This window comes from Rousettus aegyptiacus, unplaced genomic scaffold (genome assembly GCF_014176215.1).
Source record: "Rousettus aegyptiacus isolate mRouAeg1 unplaced genomic scaffold, mRouAeg1.p scaffold_m13_p_4, whole genome shotgun sequence".
Classification (NCBI taxonomy): Eukaryota; Metazoa; Chordata; class Mammalia; order Chiroptera; family Pteropodidae; genus Rousettus; species Rousettus aegyptiacus.
The window spans coordinates 63,891,848-63,911,322 of record NW_023416307.1 but is presented as its reverse complement, the minus strand read 5'-3'; the positions used below and the strand labels follow the sequence as shown (position 1 = coordinate 63,911,322).

Sequence of the window (19,475 nt, the reverse complement as noted above, 5' to 3'; positions counted from 1 at the left end):
TGCAAAAAAAAAAAAAGTTTCTGAAATGCCATGATAGAAGGCTAAGTCCTCACCACTGAACACCCTACAGTGGTTGTCTTCTTCTCAATATCTTCAGGTTTTGCCATCCACTCATGAAGACCGGGTACTAATTTTTAATAGAAGGACAGCATATCAAATAGCTTAATTTTGTACTCCTTTTTAGATAAGCTGGTTGATCTCTTTGGACTGTTAAATTCCAGGATTCCTTTTAAGTGCATAGTTTTCAATATGGATCAATATTCGTGAACCTCTTCTATAAAGATTTTGTCTTATTAGTTAATTTTAGTAAAATTGTTTAAGGGTTACATGCTTAGGTAGTTCTCATTCTGTTTTAAATTGGTAGAGCATTCTCAGTTGAAACAGAAATAGTCTGTCATTCTTGAGAATCATACACTTTAAACTGTGTTCAGCTAGATCCTCAACTATCTTAAGTTGTGTGACTTTTCCCATGAGTCCAGATGTCGATGGTAGCACATCCAGTCCAAAACATGCTTTCAGCTGCATTCTCTTTGGAAAATTTGGGATGCCTAATCCTAATTACAAAATAAGATGTGACACAAATTACCATTTTATTTTGGAAATAAAGGGCTTTAGACTTATTGTTCTGTAAAGTGGCATGTGTTTGCCTTGAGTCTCAAGCTTTTATGTCTAGTTCCATCAAGTCTGAGAGAAACAACTGAGAAATCACCAGTGGTTCTGGATGTGAAAGAAAGCCTGTTTGGCTGGTTAATGCCTCTCTCTTTTTTTTTAAGATGACTACAACACTTTAGATATTGAAAGCCAATGTGTTAATCACTATCTATAACTTTGTCTTCAAAATGTATTACATTTATTAATTTGCTACTGTGTGGATGTTTCACCTCTATAGTAAAGAATAAATATTTAAATATATATTAAATATATATTTAAAAATTATTTCACTTTTTACAATTCACATTTAAAAATTAATTTGAGCATTAGAGTTTTTACATTTTATAATTTAGGCATCTTTACCCCATCAACAACTTTAATACTTCTTATGAGATAAGACTTCTGCTAACAGATGGGAGTCTAATTGAATGAGTCTTCTAAAGGAAGTTTGTTCAAGTATATAAAATGTATAGTGGTTTTTACTTTTACTCCATCTGCCTTTCCTATTGCTCATTAATACCACTTTATTAATCCCTATCAGGGATACGGGAAATATGTTATCATAGAGTTGAAATTTATTTAAGATGACATCAAGATATTATATCTTCAGATATGGGAAGACATGATCATTATTTTTCAGAAACAGGACTGGCAGGTGTATAAGATATAACCTGGGTGGACAGCGTCCAACCAGGGACACCTCTGCTCCCAGGTCTTCCTCTTGTATCTCTAGAGCTGACCAATCGATACAACTGTTACCTCGGTAATTACTAAGCCTGTTAACCAAAAGTTCAGAGAAGCATCCTCCTGGCAAAGGCTAAGATGGCTTCTTATAAAGTTGATCCTCCAGTGTTCACATAAAAACCTGATATTTTGTGATGGTTTGTTTCACTTTACAAATCCCGCTTCAGTGATCACAATTTTCTGTGTGGTAAATGCCAATAGGCTAGATCGAACAATGTTTCCTTTAAAATATTTGGTACTTTACAATTAGGCACGGTGGGTGGGTGATCCTAACAACTTCCAATCCAGGCTCTGAAAGCTCTAGGAAAACCCTACCTGAAGATGAGCATTAGTATTTTCATTGTGTGGTTTTAAAATGAATGGCCTGGTTAATCTATGGCCGAGTTGACTGTGGGTGAGGAAACTTTTCTACTTAGACAAGTGCAGCCTCTTCTAAAACTTCCTTAAGCAAAATATTCTCTTTTTCAGCATTTTGTGATGTAGCCAAGCAAATTACTCCTTACAATCCACGACCAACTCTTCCTTCCAATTCTCTTTCTGTTAAGATTTTGTAGAAATTTGTGTTGGTGAGATGACTCCAGTGAATGTGATTAAATAACTTGTGTTAGTGTCGGAAAGGGTTTTAGGTAAATGCTTATGCAGTAAATCAGAAAACGAAAACCAAAAACCAAAAAGCATGTCTTCAGTTAATGTACAGATTTCAAGGATGGGAGTAGGGAATAAGAATCACAGAGATGGTGAGGAGATGTCCCTGAAAACGTGACTAGAAAAAATGCAATAGAAAATTTCCAAAATCTTTGGGGAGAGCCGAAGGAACACTAGGTCCAGAGTTTTGTAGCTGAGCTACAGGAGTTCCTGTGCACACAGAACTGTCTGGAGATGTCAGACACCCACTGGCCTTGAACCAGGCTGGAGTTCATAAACTCCCTGCATCAGAATCATGTGGGAACAACAAAATATGCAGATTTCTAGACCCCAAGCCAAAACAATAGCATCAAAACTACTTTTTAAATGCTCAGCAGGTAAGTTTTATGTATCCCAATATTGGGGAACCATGGACTGAAGCTGTTTTTCTTAACCATGTCTTTCTTTGTAGGCAATATAATCATCTAGCCATCTCTCCAAGTGGCCATTGTAATTATGACTAAATTTTATAATTTATGTACCCTTAAAAGACTAATTAGAAAAATTATGACCCATATAGTTCAGTCTCAGAATAACGGCATTTTCACAGGAATACAGTCCAATGGTCAAAAATTAATTTCAAAATAACAGCAAGCCTTTACTTTCATTTCTGGAATAAAGATGAGTTACACAAAATTTATGGATTTCTTTATAACATGCCCTTCCTCTCCCATCTGCTCTTTCATATACACTCTGCTGCTCAATCTTCAGCAATCTCCATTGCCAGTTTCTTCACTACCGGCTCTAGCATGAGAACACTTCACCCTCTTACTCCACCAACTTTTCTCATAATTCTGCATCATAAAATCCTGAAACATTAATCTGGCAATAACAGGATCCTCCTTAGAAGTTTAGGAAGGGGTGCAAATTGGGTGCACACAAAGGCATTCTAGTGAGCCTCAGGAAAGAAGAGTTTAGGAACATGTATACAAAAATAATTTTAATCCCAACATGTTTATAGATCTTTATATCCTGTTCTGAGGATGGAGTGGATTACAGGGAAGAGTTAAATGGGGGTCAAGATGTGGAATCATGATGGTTCCTTGGGCTTCTAAGAGAGTTTGGCTTCATTAATATGTTATAAATCATTTTGTAGGAAGTGTGGTTAGAACAAGAGAGAGAAAAAACAATCTGTGGAGACTTCAAATTTAATCTTTCTCATGGTCTCTAAAATGTATGAAAACTGTAAAGCATGCTTTTTACATCTATAAAAAACATATACATACATATGGGTGTTTCTCTTTCTACCACTAAAGAGAGAACTTTAGAAATCTAACATAATACAAAAATAAGAAAATCAAGATCCTGTGTACTTCTCTCCAACAAAAAAGCCATAGTTGGAATGTGTGGTCTCTAGGTAATTAAGCTTATATACATATGAAACTATTTCTTTTATTATTTATTACCAAGTATAAAAACTACTCTTTATATACAAAAAAGGAAAAAGCCCATGTTGCAAGCACTGCGCGAGTCACTTTTCATGCCTTATCTTTAATTCTAACAGTAACCTTATAGGTAGCATCATTATTATTTTACAGAGAAAAAAACCGATTGTCAGAGAATTTAAATACTCTAGTTAAAGTAACAAAACTAGAATGTGGAAGAAACCAGGATTTAAATCCTGACAGCCTTACTCTAAGACCGTTGTTCTTTGTACCACACAATATTGCCCTCAGAACTCATTACAATTGAATTCTTTTTCTGCAGGAGGTGTCCGTAGACTTGAATAGATGGGACACATTCAATGCAGTGTGTTGTTCTGGATTTCTACATGTGAACTATTTGGTAACACAGTTGCATAACGTAAGGTAATGAGGAGGGTCTGAGATACTGCACCTAGGAGCTTGTGTTCCCTTTATACCTGGTTTTGCTCAAATCAAGCTGGCCTGTCTGCTCTAAGCTGCTTAGCTTCAGGGAGACTTGTGAGCCCAGAGGGCTTCTGGGGCCACCACTTCCAGGCCCTCCCTCACCCTGCTCACATCACCATCTGGCTCAGCAGGATAGAAGTTGTTCCTTCTTCTTGTGCCCAATCCTGCTCGCTGCTGTCTTTGATGAACATTTCTTCTGTTTTGGAATCCTTAGCCTCTCTCCCTGACCATGGGTTTAGCCTCCAGCATCCCATAAACAGCAACCTTTCCTACCTACAGTTTTCCCTGAAAACTTACCAAGTTCCCCCTCCAGGACCGGAATAATTTACATATTGGTCCTGCCTTCATTGATCCTGTTTTTAGTATTCATGCACGCCTCTGGCTAGGAATCTCTAGCCTTCCTTTGCTTGTTCTTGCTTTGACTCAGCATTTCCTCCACTTCGGGGCTTCACCCAACATTACAGCCCTGACAAATCCCTCTATTCTCCCCACCTTGTAAAACCCCTGAGTAAAATATCACTGCAGATATCATCCAGTATGCTCGAAATGGTCCTGTCATCACTTTCTCTCTATTCGCCTGAGTGATCCTGAGAAACAGAGACAACTGCTTTGAGATTTTGTCCCACTAATGGAGCCACAAATTTGTAAACTGGGTAATGTCATTAGGGGAACTTGGCTTCATTTTACTAATTCAAATCATAAAATTTCAGCTCTGGAAGCGGTCCTTCATTTTAAACTAGAAATAATAATTATAATAATAATAATGATGACAATGACAACTGCTGGTATTGATAGAATACTTGCTACACATATAGTGTCAGGCATTGTGCTTTACACATATGAGCTCATTTAGCCCTAACAAGGACTACACAGTACTGACCAAGAAGCACATCATTCTGGGTTCTCATAACACCAAGACCATGGAAATAGAAATGATTATTACAACAACTCATTATAAAACTTCATTTGTCCTAGTATACCCTCTTATTCAGGAAAACAAATAATCCAAATCCAACAAAAATCCAACAAACTACAGTCCTGGATTCAAACGATTTCCTCCCCTTGAATTAACTTTCTGCTACTTTTCACAGAATCACTGTCTGTGAAAAATTCAGAAATTGTCACAGACCCTAACCTGAAGACATTTAGATGTTTTCATTTTTTCACACATAACACTTTTCACTGACATTTTACCAACTGTGATGGGCCAGTAGCAACATAAGAAATGAAATATCTTCTTGAAAAATCATTACTCAGATGATCAGAAGGAAAGTCAGAAAGCTGGTATGAGTACACTATAAGATTGATCAACAATTGTCAGTTATATGTAATTTGCATTTTAAGTACTACGAAGGAAGTAGGCAATATCAGAGTCACTTCTGTCACGTCAAATACATATGAATACTTTTTAAATACTTTTGCGAATGTTCAAAATGTGAGGAAAACGTTATGTTCAGCACACATGACCTAGCCCATTGTCACCTCCAGACTCTTATATTAACAAAAGACACAGACTATCAGCCGTGTAATTGCTGGAACGTCCTGAGAAAAGACTTCCCTCTGTCAAATGAGAAATATACAGCTGGCTTGGTAAATTGATTCTATAACGTGATCTTTATGCAGATCAGACACAGTTGTTCTTGACTTAACCATGACTATAGAAAATTCAAGGGTTCTGGGAAACAGGGCTTCTCGTAATATTTACCAGACAAGCTCTTGATTATTAATGGGTTTCCTGAATATTAGGAAGCCCTGACCATCTGCCCCCAGAATGCAGCCAGCTCAGCTGGTGTCCAACCCACTGAGAATTAAGAGCCAATCTCAAGTGCATTTGGGGAAGCAAAATAACTGTCTGAGCTTGATCACTTCTGAATGAGCTAACTATGGACAATCCCCCAGGAACTATGGCAATGGCAGCCTTTTGCAAGGAACTTCCTCAGGTAACCAATGTGGGTCTCCTGTTATAAGCACCTGTCTCCCTAAACGGGTATTGATAAGATAAGATAAAATATAAAGATAAGATAAGATATAAGATAAGATAAAATCCAGCCCTATCTAACTTAGTCAGCCCATCTCCAAGAGTGTTTTATTTCCTATGAAAGAGCCTAGATTCTTGTTTTAATAAATAGAAATGAATACAGGATGTCAAAAGTTGCAGAATAGATGGTGGAATGTGTATTACCAGTAATATAATATATATTACTTGCCTTGAGTCCATGTTTTGTTCCTACGACTGTAACTAAAAGAACACTCAGAGGAACTGCTTCTGAATTAATAGTATTGAACCCAGAATCCCCCTTTTATATGGATCCGTGCTACACAGCTCTTCAGTGGCATAAATGAGCCTATAACTCCGTTTTCTGCCACTTTGAGGTCTCTCTGGCATAACAGTAGTGCTCATACCAGCTGCATGTTCAAAACACATAGAAACTTAAAACAAACAAAACAAAACATTGCTGATTCAGTTGTACTGAGGTGGGGTCCCAGCCACTGGTATTTTTAATAATACCCACAGGACTTTCTAATGTGTAGGCGAAACAAGAGAAGTACAATTCCAACATATTTTGTTAAAATATATGAGTTACAGCAACTTAAGTTGAAATGTATGTCAGCAGGCACAGTTGACGTTTTTAATGGGTAAAATTTCATGAGAGGCTCAGAAAAAGTGTTGATAATCAATGGTATATATGGAAATGCTTTGTAAATTATAAAGTGCTAAACAAATATGAGGTGTTTTATTATCACCAGCAAATGCTTTCTGAGAGCTTCTATGCATGTGCTTGTGAAGTTAGGAGTCTTGGTCTTTACCCTGAAGAGGCTGCAGCCTAATGGTTTACAATCTAAGAGATGGTCATTTGTTTCCAGCACATGTGTCTGACAACTAGCAACAGTAATTGTGGTCACCTTATAGTCTGGACAGCCCAGTACAGTGTACAGTGGTATAGACTGCAGAGCAGCCAGGGGAGTTAATGAGTAGCAGCAATTATGACACGAGTTAAAAGCCAGGTTGCCTGCTTCAATTTTTAAGGGCTCTTACACAAAGGGAAGCTAAAGAACCAGATAACCAAAGGTCACTTCTGAATTTCAAGTAGAATTGAAGCTCCTATGCAGATATCCTGATGAGATTAAGATGATAGTCAAAACTCTAAGATGATTCACATTTAAGTAATTTCATTCTGTGATGGGGAACCATTGCAAGGGGCCAACATCGCCTCAAATAGTACGAATGAATGTCTAAGGCACTCAGATCAATTAAAGATGAGAAACAGTGGGAAAGCAATTCCTGCCCCTGTAGGCACACTCTTTCATTTGGAAATATAATTTGAGCTTGATAAAAAGTAGAATTAATCTTTACTGTTATCAAACCTGTGGAGACTGAGGTCAGAGTCATCTGCATTTTACAGATAAACATAACATCTCTATATGGGTTGTATTGCATTTTTTTTAAAACATTTTTTCTATATTATTTTACATGAGCTCAGTGATATGTAGGCAGGATACTTCTTGTCTCTGTTTTAGAGCTGAAGGCTTTGACACAGAAAGCTTATGAGTCTTGTCCAAGGTTACACACAGCAATAGGGTCAGAGCTGGGACAGAAGCCCTGCAATCTTATCCTTCCTGTGGTGCCTCCTCAGGAAGATCCCCATGATGGCCTGTGATTCATATTATAGAGAGACTCACTGAAGAGCTCATTTAAGAATAGTGAGTTTTGGGTAGATTCTCAGAAAAGAGATTGCTGGGTCATATGGTAATTGTACACTTGAAACCTATATAATTTTATTAGCCAATGTCACCCCAATACATTTAATAAAAAGTAAGTAAACAAAAATAAAAATAGCAAGAACATCTGATACATTAAAGCTAAGATTTGGTTTGTAGACATATTTATAGGTAAACTAATCACATGTATCGTAGCCATGATATATTAAGTCCCACCGCTTACCACTTATCTTCACTTTTCTTTCTGTAACAGCTTAATCACCCAGGTTTCTAAGAATTCACTCACCATTCCCTCACTCTTGATTCACCGGATTTGTCTGAGGCTGATAATTTAAATAACCTGAGAACTTGCTTTGGCTGTTTTGTTTTATCCTAGTGTTTATATATATATCCTAGTTCTGACAACTTTTTTTCCGCCTTAAACTGTCACTCCATTTATGGTTTGAGTTCCAAAGCTATAAATTCAGAGATCTAGGAGTCTTACAAAAGGCAAATTCTTCTGACAAGTGTTTTAGTCCATTCTCCACTGCCCCTGACACCCCCTTCTGCTCCAACAATCAGGCATTTATTACCCTATTTCTCCCCATTAGAAATGGCCTCATCTCCACCTTCCCACATGTACATATCTGACAAATGATAATTCTTTTGATCCAGTTTAAGAGTCGACAATAGTATTCTGTTTGGATAAAACCCAGATGCCTAGATGTGACCCTGAGGGCCATACATTTACCATCACACCTATTACAGAAGCAGGAACATTCACCAGGAGCCAGAGGGACTGAATGCTGACTTTCTGCTCTGACATTCCCCAGGTAAGTCACTACTAGCATCTCAGTGCTCTAAATGCCTCATTTCTCAGAATAAATGCCGTCCCAGCAACAGACTGGTTATCTGTATGGAGCTGCCCAGAGTGTGTGGTCTCCAATTATGCTCTAGTAGTAACCCTTTGCCTTAGCTAAGTCCCTACATAAACTTTCTCCTATCTCATACTTTAATTTGAGCTTTTTTGTTGTTGTAGTAGTTGTTGTTGAAATTCTCAACTTCCTTGCAAAAGGTGGAACACCATAGCAGTTTAGAGTGTAGTCCTTGGAGCCAGACTGCCAGCATCCCAATTCTGCTGTGTAGTTTTAGGTAAGTTAGTTAACCTGTCTGCGCCTCCATTTCTTCATCTGTAAAATGGGAACAATAAAAAATAATACCTACTCTTATGTTATTGTTGTGAGGATTCTGTGAGATAATAAACAGTAAAGAAATAGTCAGTAAATGTTAGCTTTTATTAGTAATAATTCAAGTTCTTCACTTTATTCAAGATCCCCAAATGCCTCAATATCTCCAGAAAGCCTTTATTAACTAGCTTTACAACCTGGTTGTTGTTTTATCTTCTGATCCCAGTGAATATACCTTGAATGGCATAGTCTTGCTACAGTGTGTTATATTATGTAGCTTATTTTATTCTTTGGGAATTTAATCTTTACACAACTTTTATCTTCAAGCAAACTCTTTGGGGGTACAGAAAGTGACATCTTCTACCTACCTATTCACTCCCATCCCCACACCCTTCCAAAATGCAAATGTGATTTTTCTACCAATACTCACCCTTCTGGGATGAGATCGAAGAGGTCCCCTGGCCCTTCCATCCAGCCTATAAGAAAGAGGCTGGGCCATCAGTAACATTACTGGACAAGATTTAAAAGTTCCCTATAATATCTGAGACCTGTTTGGAACCTTGAAACTAGGGAGTTAGTACAATGCTTTGCCTTGTGATTCTTTGATTACTTATGACCTTTTATTTTTTGAGGATGCATTTGTCACCCCACTAGATTGTAAGCTCCTTTGAGGACAGGGACCAATTCATTTTTGTGTCTACCTTCCTTCCACCATGCCTCTAGGTGCTCAGTAAATATTTGTAAGTGCAGTGGGATAACAACATGGTGTATTAGGGATATAACTTTGCTCCTGGTAATCTCCTCTATCATCTAGCCTTTCCATATTCAATAAAGACATTCATTGCCTGAGAGATAAATCACTGTAGCAGAAAAGCAGAAATCAAATGTTCATTCTTAGCTCTTGAGTTTCAATAGTTTAAGACATCTAGGATTCAGAGCATAAAATTTATGCCATAAACAAAAAATTGGGGAGAATACATAATTAGAGCCAGTTTCTCGAGTTTATCCTGGCTACTCTCAAACTCGACAAATATTCTACAGGCTTGGGAGATGTGGAATAGGGGAGGAAAGGAAAGTGGTAAGATACTGGGGGATGGGAGGGAGGCAGAGGAAAAGGGCTTTGCCTTGCGAGGTCAAGAGTGGCTGGAGGGGTGGGTGATAAAAATGCCGGGTGGGGCCAGCAGGGGTAAGAGCAGAAGCACTGACTTGGCAGAAACTCACCAAGTACCCCTAAACCTAACATAGCTTGGGAGGAAAGGCTGTAAGTAGTATCAGGTCAAACAATCCTGAGCCAGCCTCTGAGACTTTTGTGTGTAGGAAAAAAGAATCCAGACCTAGCCTTGCAGAGATGGCATCCTTCTAAGTGAAGTAGGAAATGAGGAGTGATGCTGTCTCGGCAGATACCAGTGTGAACAGATGCTCCTCTGATCTTTATTAATACCTTGAGATTTAAATGAACCCGTGGGATTTACACACAACTCTGGAAAGTGAATGGAGACTGTTTCTTGATAAAACGGGGACTGGAAACAAACTAACTTCATTATGGAATATTAAAGTTAAATTTCTTCCATGTCTAAATTTGTGAGCTGAAATTCTTACCAGCTACAAAAATAAATAAATAAATAAATGTAAAAGTGTCATTTAAAAATGTCACTCCAATTGGCACTAAGTAAGAATTTAGAAAATGCAGTGGCCCTCCTTGGTATAAATATGAGAGTTGGTGGGGAAATGGAGAGGAGAGAGGAATAGAAAGAAAAGGACCTATGTATAAGTGAGGGTACTAAATTTGTCACTTCTCCCATTATTTTATTTAATTACTCAGTAAATACCTGTTAATACCAACTTTATACTACTGTGCAAGGTTCCTGACCTGGGGAAGCAAGTAGGATTTGAAGGGGTTGGTGAATTCTTCATTATTTCTGCATTGAGGATGCATTCATGCACTATTTGCACTTAAAAAGAGAAAGGAGACATGGAGAAGGGCAAACTGAAAATCTAATGTGAAGAAAGCAGTGTGGCTGGAAGCAAAGGAATAGCCATGCTAGGTCTTCCTTCATCACCAGGCTTTGACTAGACTCCAGTCAGTTCAATGTCATATACTCATATACATAGAGCCCAGAGTACAGGTTCATGCTTCGTACAGGAAGTAGAATCCGGGGAAATGGGCATTTTGCTTCAATCTGCCGGAGAAGCATTTGGATGCTTGGATGAGAACAGTGCAATGCCTGTCCACTTTCACTGCCTTTTAGGGACCAATAGCCAGCAACAATACCTAAATTTCCACAATGTTTCTTATTTTTGGAATATCTCTGGTGCCCCAGAACCAGCTCTAATGCTCACCAGCTTTTCAGCAGCCTCATTAGGCAATGACTCACTTTCCCTAGGAAATCAATGGCATAAATGTCAGTGGACGGAGTGGTTAGGGAACTATTAACATGACGATGGCACTGGTCAGTCCTTAGAGCCCACCTAACTTCAAGGCCCGCCACCTTATCCTAGGTAGGTTTAATACTGATCACAAGAACCACACACTCTTGTAGTGCTGTACTTTTCAATGAAGACTGAATGTTTTGATGAGATTACTTGCTACCAAGTTTGAGCCAGCTTAGGCCCTCAGCTGTCAAGTCAGTAGGATTTCCATAATAGAGCTAAAAAGTTGTGAAAACTAAGGAATCTGTGTTGTCCTTTGCATAGACATAGATCTTAATTTTGAGGAGATCAGCTTCTATCCCTGACCTCACCTAAAAAGATTTGCTAATATTTTTAGTTATCATCTTCTTTTCACATCTTCTTTGTTATAATAAAAAAATATTTAATTAGTTTTCATTTATCATGTACATCCTACATGTACATAGTTGCAATTAAACTAAAGTCTTATAATTTAGAACTTTGAAATTTTTGGTTATTTTTTCTAGCCTTTATTTACATGCTTGTAATTGCAATGCTTATTTTGCTTATGTCTTTATTTATCAATTTTAGACAGTATCTATTTACTTCCTATTACAGGAAATGGCAAGTATTTAGTTCTGTGACCATTATACACATCACAGTGGTGTGCTGGAGCCTATTCTGCCCCCTAGTGTGAGCTGATTGTTAAATTTCCAGGAAGTTTCCAAGCCAAGTATTAAATGGTTGCTAGCCTGAAATTGGCCACAGTGGGAATATTTATACCATGGAAATCAGCAAATGTTACTACAGGTCCCTCTGCCCCTGCCAGAGAACTAGCATGACACTATTCTTCCTGAATACTCCCACAGTTGTGGGTTAATCTAAAATTCAAGAGTTTTATTTTAATGATTCTGATAAATTTTGTTCTCTGTTTAGGCCATTGGTATACCAAAATCAGTGACTTTCTTATTTCACATAGAATTAACAATTGCCTTGTTATCAGGCTAACAGCTCCTGAACCTAATGGATAATCTATGAAAAATGAGACAACCAGTAATTATGTGCTTATGAAGTCTTCTTGGCAAACAAATGAATCTGAGTGTATTGAAGTTTCTATACCTAAAAACCAATTCACGGATAATATGAAGAATAGAAAGCAAGTTAATGACACAAGAAAGCAATCAACTAAATCTAGAGTACAGGATATTCTATAGAACCAATGATTCACTTTCCCTAGCAATCAATGGTATATAAATAAATAGGGAGAAGAAGTTAGTTAGGAAACTATTGTAGGAAAAAAAAAAAAACAGACTTAAGGGTCATAACTTACTCATTTATGAAGCTTGTTTAAATTCAAACCCTACTCAAAACAAAAAAAAAAGTATGCTTGAGACAACCTGGAAATTTTGCCCATAGACTGGGTACTATACGCCATTAGGAATTATTGTCACTTTCTGAAGGAGAATAAGGTCAATAATAATGTAATAAGTTTACACAGTGACAGATGACTACTAGACTTACTGTGGTGACCACATTGTAAGGTATATAAAGTCCAATCACTATATTGTACTAAACTAATATAATATTGTGTATTAACTGTACTTAAATAAGAAGAGAAATTGTACTTTGAAAATAAGAAAAAAGGTAGTTATTTTCACCTTTGTTATGTATGATAATGACATAGTAATTATATTTCAAAGAAGTCCTTATTGTTATAGATGAATAATGAAGTATCTGCAGGTGAGATCATACAATGTTTGTTTTTTTCTTTTTAAAAAACAGGAAAAAATGTAAGAGGACAGATGCAACAAAAGTAACAAAATTTTGATAACTGTTGAAGATGGATGATGGGTCAACAAGAGTTATTATTCTCTACTTTTGTAATAAAAAAATTTTAAGTTGCTTTATTTTAAATTTCAATAGTTTTCCTGTACTTAGCTTTGTTAATTTTTAAAAGTGCACCATCGGATTGGTTAAATATCAATTAATAAATTGTTTTTGAAATTCTCAAATATATATCGTTTCTCAGGCTTTTGGCTAAGATCAAATGAAATCCTGAAATATAGTAGATAATCCATCAGTAATCTTTTCAGGTATTCCTACTGAATCCCCCTTCTCCCTTTTCCATCTGGATCAGCAGCTCATGGGGCTTTCTGAATAACTATTGGTCTGGACTTTCCTTCTCTGCGATCCTACATTGCCCATGTCTGTTATCCTACATTGGATTTTCTCTATCCCTCTTTGTTAACAGATTCGCTATTTTTAGTGCAGCACCTGCTCCAGTAGCTTAAGAAAGTTCCTCAATTTTTATCTGGTTTGATATTTTCTTTTCAGAATTTTGGAGGCATTTCTCCATTTGCTTATACTTTTAGTCTCCTATTAGAAGCTCAGGGCTATTCTGATTTCTATTTTGACTAATTTTTGGAAGATTTTAGAATTTTATCTTTATCCCTGTTGTTACAAAATTTCTCATCCTTTTCTATTTACTGCACTGGGCCCTTGTGAAATGTGTCCAATGGGAAATTTTTCTGGTTTGTTTTGTTATAATCTTACATCTTTTCTGGGCTATTTTTCTATGACTCTATTCATAGACTATTAGATCTATTAATCCCAATTTAAGAATTTTACTTGGAGAGATTCTGTGTGGAAGGAAATGAAAGTCAGGGCATGTCGGGAAAGATGTCTTATCAACATGCTATTCTGACCCAGGAGAAGAAGAACGCGAGAGAAGATTAGACAGACGTGTCCTAGACACTCCTGAAACCTATGATTCAGAAAAGCCACCAGGGAATCCTTGAGCCAAAGTTAGCTGGCAAAGAAGTCCTCTGTCTCTTAGAAATGAACTGGCCTGGCCTTATTATTTCTGCTGCACTCAATCATCGGTAGTAATCTAAACCAAGACAAGGATTCAGCACAAAGACAGTGATGGATCTCAAAGTAATGGATCCAGGGCAATGGTCAATTAACTGTCCTCCCTGGTGGTCTGAGGTGCCATCTGTAAAGTAAGTTCTATTATATGATATTGAATGCCTTAATTTGTGTACTGTGTCTATAACAGTGTCAGAAACATTATAAGCACTCAGAGAACATTAATTAAATTGTCACTGAGTGTCAAGGAGAGGCCTGCAAGGGTGTGTAGTTAGCCAAAGGAATTATTATAAAGAATATACTCTAAATTTTGGGATCTATTTACTTTTACTTTATGCAATATTCTAATAAGCTTGGCTAAGGTGAGTAAAACCCAAAGCCAGGTTAGAAATGGCAGAGTAAAACAAGATTGGAAGTTTATTAGTTTTATAACAATCATAAAGTGGGAAAAGGTGCATTTGATAGCAAGAAAAAAGACAGAAAAACGCTAAAAAGCAAACACAACACAAGCATGTATTTTCAAGATTTTTAACATTAAGAAAGTTAGCCCCAGCAACTTCAATAAACACAGGTGCTTCATGGTATTTCATAAATGTTACAGCCAACATTCATAATAATGAGCAATATCAAGAACATATTGGCAACTTTGAGGAGGCCGGAAAGCATGAAATGCATTTAAAAGGATTTCCATCCAGAATAGTTAAAACTCCAGAGAAGCTCCAATAGAAAGAATAAATCCTCTGGGATTCTGGACAGCTGATAGTTTTATTGATCTAATTAAATATATTGCTTTCTTTTGTGTGTATAATTGCATATTATTTTTTACTACCACTTGATAATGAACAATCCTTGCCCTTCTCATTTTATGACCTAATTTTATGTTAAGATCCCCACACCTTCGGTGGCATTCGTCATCACTGCCTAGGTTCATTTGCTTTCTAAGCAAACATAAAATCTTCATGATGAATAATGGATACCAGCAGAACTTCCAAGTCATTTAAATTAAGCTCCTGAGATAGGCTAGACCATTCCTCGATTGTCACCAAGAGGATTCTCACTACAACAGCACACATGCCCCAGACTGCCTGTTTGGACATTGTTTGGCCCTGCTTCCCTGGCAGCAGGATTCATTCTGACAGCACTTCCTTACTTCTACCTACCATTCCTTTTCACATGTTCTTGCTCTTGCATACAAACCACTGACATGCACAGTGCTTTCACAAACATCGGGCTAACAACAAAATCACTGTCCTGGAATACGACATCAACACCTTTGGGGATTACCTGAAGAACTTGATGATAGCTCATCTTCCAACCTCTCAGGAGCACTGTCAGAGCCTGAAAAGCTGCTGTCTAGAACAATAGACTTCAATTGTGAAATTGGGTTGCTTATAGCAGGCACAGTGGGACAGAGGCAGCTACACGAAGAGTGCAAGAAAGAATGATGGGGGTGGGGAAGCAAGAGAGTGAGAGCAAGAGTGAGAGCGAGAGCGAGAGCGTGAGAGCGGGAGTGCGCTGAAAGATCTCATAGGCGGAGAGGAAAAGAGACAATATGCAATGTGCACAGAGTTTCCTGTCTTAGGTCGGGCTACTACAACAAAAATATCATAGACTGGGTATATAAATAGAAATTTAGTCTGGGAAGTCCAGATCGAGTCCAGATTCAGTGTCTGGTGAGTGCCCACTTCTTGGTTCATAGACTACTATCTTCTCACTGTGTTTTCGCTTGGGGGAAGGGTCAAGGAAACTATCTGGGGGGTCTCTTTATAAAGGTACTAATCCCATTCATGTAGGCTCTGACCTCATGACCTGATCACATCCCAAAGACCTCACTTCCAAATACCATCACATGGGGGGCGGGGGGGGGGGTGGTTAGATTTCAACATATGAATTTGGGGTGGCACATTCAGTCTCTAGCATATTGGAACATATATCAGAGTTAAAAACAAAAGCAGAATCTTCAATCTTCCTCATTTCCCCATTGATTTGTAAGATCCTTGTGGGTAGAGCTCTGTTTACTTGCTACTATGCTAAGTAAAATTTATGAGAAAAACATGGTCATGCTAAGCAGGCAGTGAGTGCTTAGTTCATGTTTAATAACAAAGAACAAAAGACAATAATGTCCTAAAAAAAAATCTGCTCCTGACATTGCTAAAAGGATTAAAATAGCCATTAATTTTGCATGGGTTTAATTTTCCCCAGTTCTTGGCTGTTGCCTTCCTTTAAGCCATCTGCTTTTTGGCTTTGGAAAAGGGTTCAACGCACTATGCTAGATTTCATACATCCTGATGGACAGCCGGTTGTTTCAATTGTGTTAATTATCTCTTTTTTCTCTTCTATTATGCAAACATCTAAAATCATTTGTTTTTCTATGAGTAGTATTTCCTTCTTCTCTTTTATTCTAGATGGCATTGGCACATTTTGAAATATGCAGATCTATAGGTAAAATAACTAAACTAGCCTAGTATTTCAGATTGTGACTTTTTAAGTCTTCCTTTTCTAGTCCATGTTTTCTTTTCTCATCTTTATATATTTTCAAGACACAAAATTAAATGTGTAGCATCTTCTCAGGAATGAGTAAATTCAAAACAATAGTTGAGTGATGATCTTTAGAAACAAAAATTTATCTGAATTTAAAACTACGAATTGTTTTTTCTCTAAAATAAGTTGACCAGTATGAAAAAAACAAGTATTATGAACTTTTGATTTGAGCATGAAAACATGTTGACTAATTTGTATTGATTTCATCTGCCAATCTAGATGCAATCACACTTTTAAAAGCAGATTCCTGTATTTGCTTTTATATAAAATGTCACCAATGCATTAAATACTTTGAAAATGGTTTTTGTAAATCAATCTGCACTTATTAGATTTGTTTAAACGATAGCATTAGAATTCCATGCTGAGATTTAATTTTATTTTTAAACTAATTCCCTACATGAAGAACATTTCCAAAGACAGAGGCTAGTTCCAATTATTTTCATGCTGTCATTGCTAAATGTGTTTAATAACTCACTTATCTACAAGCTAGGGTTCTCTGAAGACCTCCTCATTCAGTGAGATGTACACATTTACCTTAGGCTATTTTATATTTTTAAATTGGAAAATGCAGAACCACAGCCAAATGAAAATTAGTAGATCTTACCTTGTTCATGTCAAAGGTATTATAGACTTGATCAACGTGCTGGTTGGCTTTTTGATTCAGACCTTGCAGACCCAAGAGTGTCTTAAATTCATGCAGTGTTTGCAGGCCGGATGGATATTCCATCATAAATTTTTTGTACCACACGTAGGTCTCTTTAACAAGAATTGCTGTCTGACCATCAGTCGTAGATTCATTATTTCCCATCGTGACACAGTCTACGGTTTTTTTTCAGGTTGTTTTCATGTAGGGTCTCTCCGTATTTAGTTCCTCACTCTTCACTAAAGCTTGAGGCTAACATATGCCTTTAGAAAGCTACTCTAAACCTCTTACAACTACAGGCTAAATAAGAATAGAAAGCCAGTGAGATTAACTCATCTGTACAGTTTTAAGACTAGGTCATATACATAGAATTGTGCTTCCTTGCTATTCAAAGAATCAGTTTTCTGTGAAGGGCAGAAGCAATATTTTGGAGAAGGTAATCCTTGTTATATTGTTAGCCATAAATTCTGCCTACATTACGGAGTGACAAAGTGAGGTCTAATGGTCTTACTTTGAGTTGCAGTCAGGAAGCCTGGGTTCTAGGCTTCTTTGCCACTCATTAACTACACTGACACATGACTTACGTTCTCCAGTCTCAGTTTTCCTATCTACGAAATACAAATATTTACCTTTTCCCACTTAAACACTGTGAAGATAAATTTAGATGAAGAACATTTTTTAAACCATGGAGAAATTATACATTCTGAATATGGTTAAATTGTAAGGAAGTCTATGAATAGGAGGCAGAAAAGTGTGGCTTGCAGATAAAGGTGCATATTGGACTATGTCTTCTGGCGTTTTTGTTTTTTTTTTTTCTTTTTCTGCTTTTTTTTCTTGTTCTGTCTTTTCTCTCTCCAGTCTACATCTACTCATGCCCTCTATCTGCTAGTTTTATCCCACTCCAGTTCCATAGCTAATCTCATCCAAGCCAAACCTCAATTGTAGTGGACTTGAGAACTAAGTGGGCCTAAAACTGTATCCATGCTCCAGTAATGGAAGTAAACTGCCCATGTGGTCTTCAAGCCATTTTGCTACCAACCACATTCCCAAGTATGCTTCTTCTCTCCTAAACTTACACCATTTTCCCCCCAATTCCAACACTGACTCAGTTCATATGTCTGTTCTCTGCCTTAGTCCCTATTCCTCAGTCTTAACTGATTACTTGTTTAAAATCCCAGGTTTCCCAAGAATGAGAGTCATTGGCTTAAATGAATTGCCTTGACAGGAAGTAGAGATGGCTAGGGCGAATATGATTAATTTTGTTTCAAATGTACTAATGTAGACTTTCAATAGAAATGTCTATTTCATAGTTAGAGTTAAATATCAGGTGGTAAATAAGGTCTAGAAATTTGAAACTTATTCATTTGGAAGTTTTATTTGAAACCATTAGAAGAGATGAGATTTCTGATGCAGAGTAAAAAGAAAGATGGGATAATGGGAACTCAGACTTAGAGATTATTCAGTTAAGAAATATGAGGAATATCCCATTGGAATCTTCAAAAACCATTCTCTGGGGAAGTCCCTATTTCGATTTTCTCTAAATGTCTGACTTCTTATCACCATTAGCATTTATTAATTGCCAATTTTTAGATTTAGAGAAAAGAATACTGATGATGGCACAAGAAGGTAATGAAAGTTTTCCAGGAACCAAGAAATTCCTGGTAGGAGAAAAACTGTGTAGGTCAATAATACAAGAATACAAGAACCTGAGATCCAGGAACTGTGCTTCTTGTATAAATTTTGCTTTTTTTTAAAAAAAAAATCTGCATAGATTACTTGATGATACAGAAAAAACTCTAAAACTATTAGAAATAGCATAATTCTTATATTGGATATCCATAAGTCAGGAGTCTGACTCTCTACAAAGCATTAACCAGTTAGAAGATAATAGGAAAAGGGCTTCATTTATAATAGATCAAAAAATAAATCTGATTAATTACAATAAATATAGCTAGAATGTGCTAAAGGTAGTTGAAGAAAAAATTTTAAATGTCAATATAGGGCACCAGTGGAGACTTAAACACGTAGAAAGGCATATTTCGTTTGGTCTTGGGTAGAAATATGTGATATTAAGAAAAGGCAATTCTCTTTATCTTAATTTATAATCTCACCACAAACTTAGCAAAATACAAATAAAATTTGAGGGGATGATGAAAAAAGCTAAATCTAAGTTAGAATGAGAATTAAATATGCAAGGATATA

The 19,475-nt window shown here is 36.9% G+C and overlaps 1 protein-coding gene across 1 annotated transcript in view; it reads right to left on the bottom strand.

The window, feature by feature from the left end:
- The window catches only part of GUCA1C (guanylate cyclase activator 1C), a 28,913-nt gene extending 11,315 nt beyond the window's left edge, over positions 1–17,598 (bottom strand). The window contains exon 1 of the mRNA XM_016162440.2: positions 17,235–17,598. Within this exon, the coding sequence (XP_016017926.2) occupies positions 17,235–17,438 (204 nt within the window). The 5' untranslated portion in view covers positions 17,439–17,598. The remainder of the gene's footprint in view (positions 1–17,234) is intronic.
- Between the last annotated feature and the right edge of the window lie 1,877 nt (positions 17,599–19,475).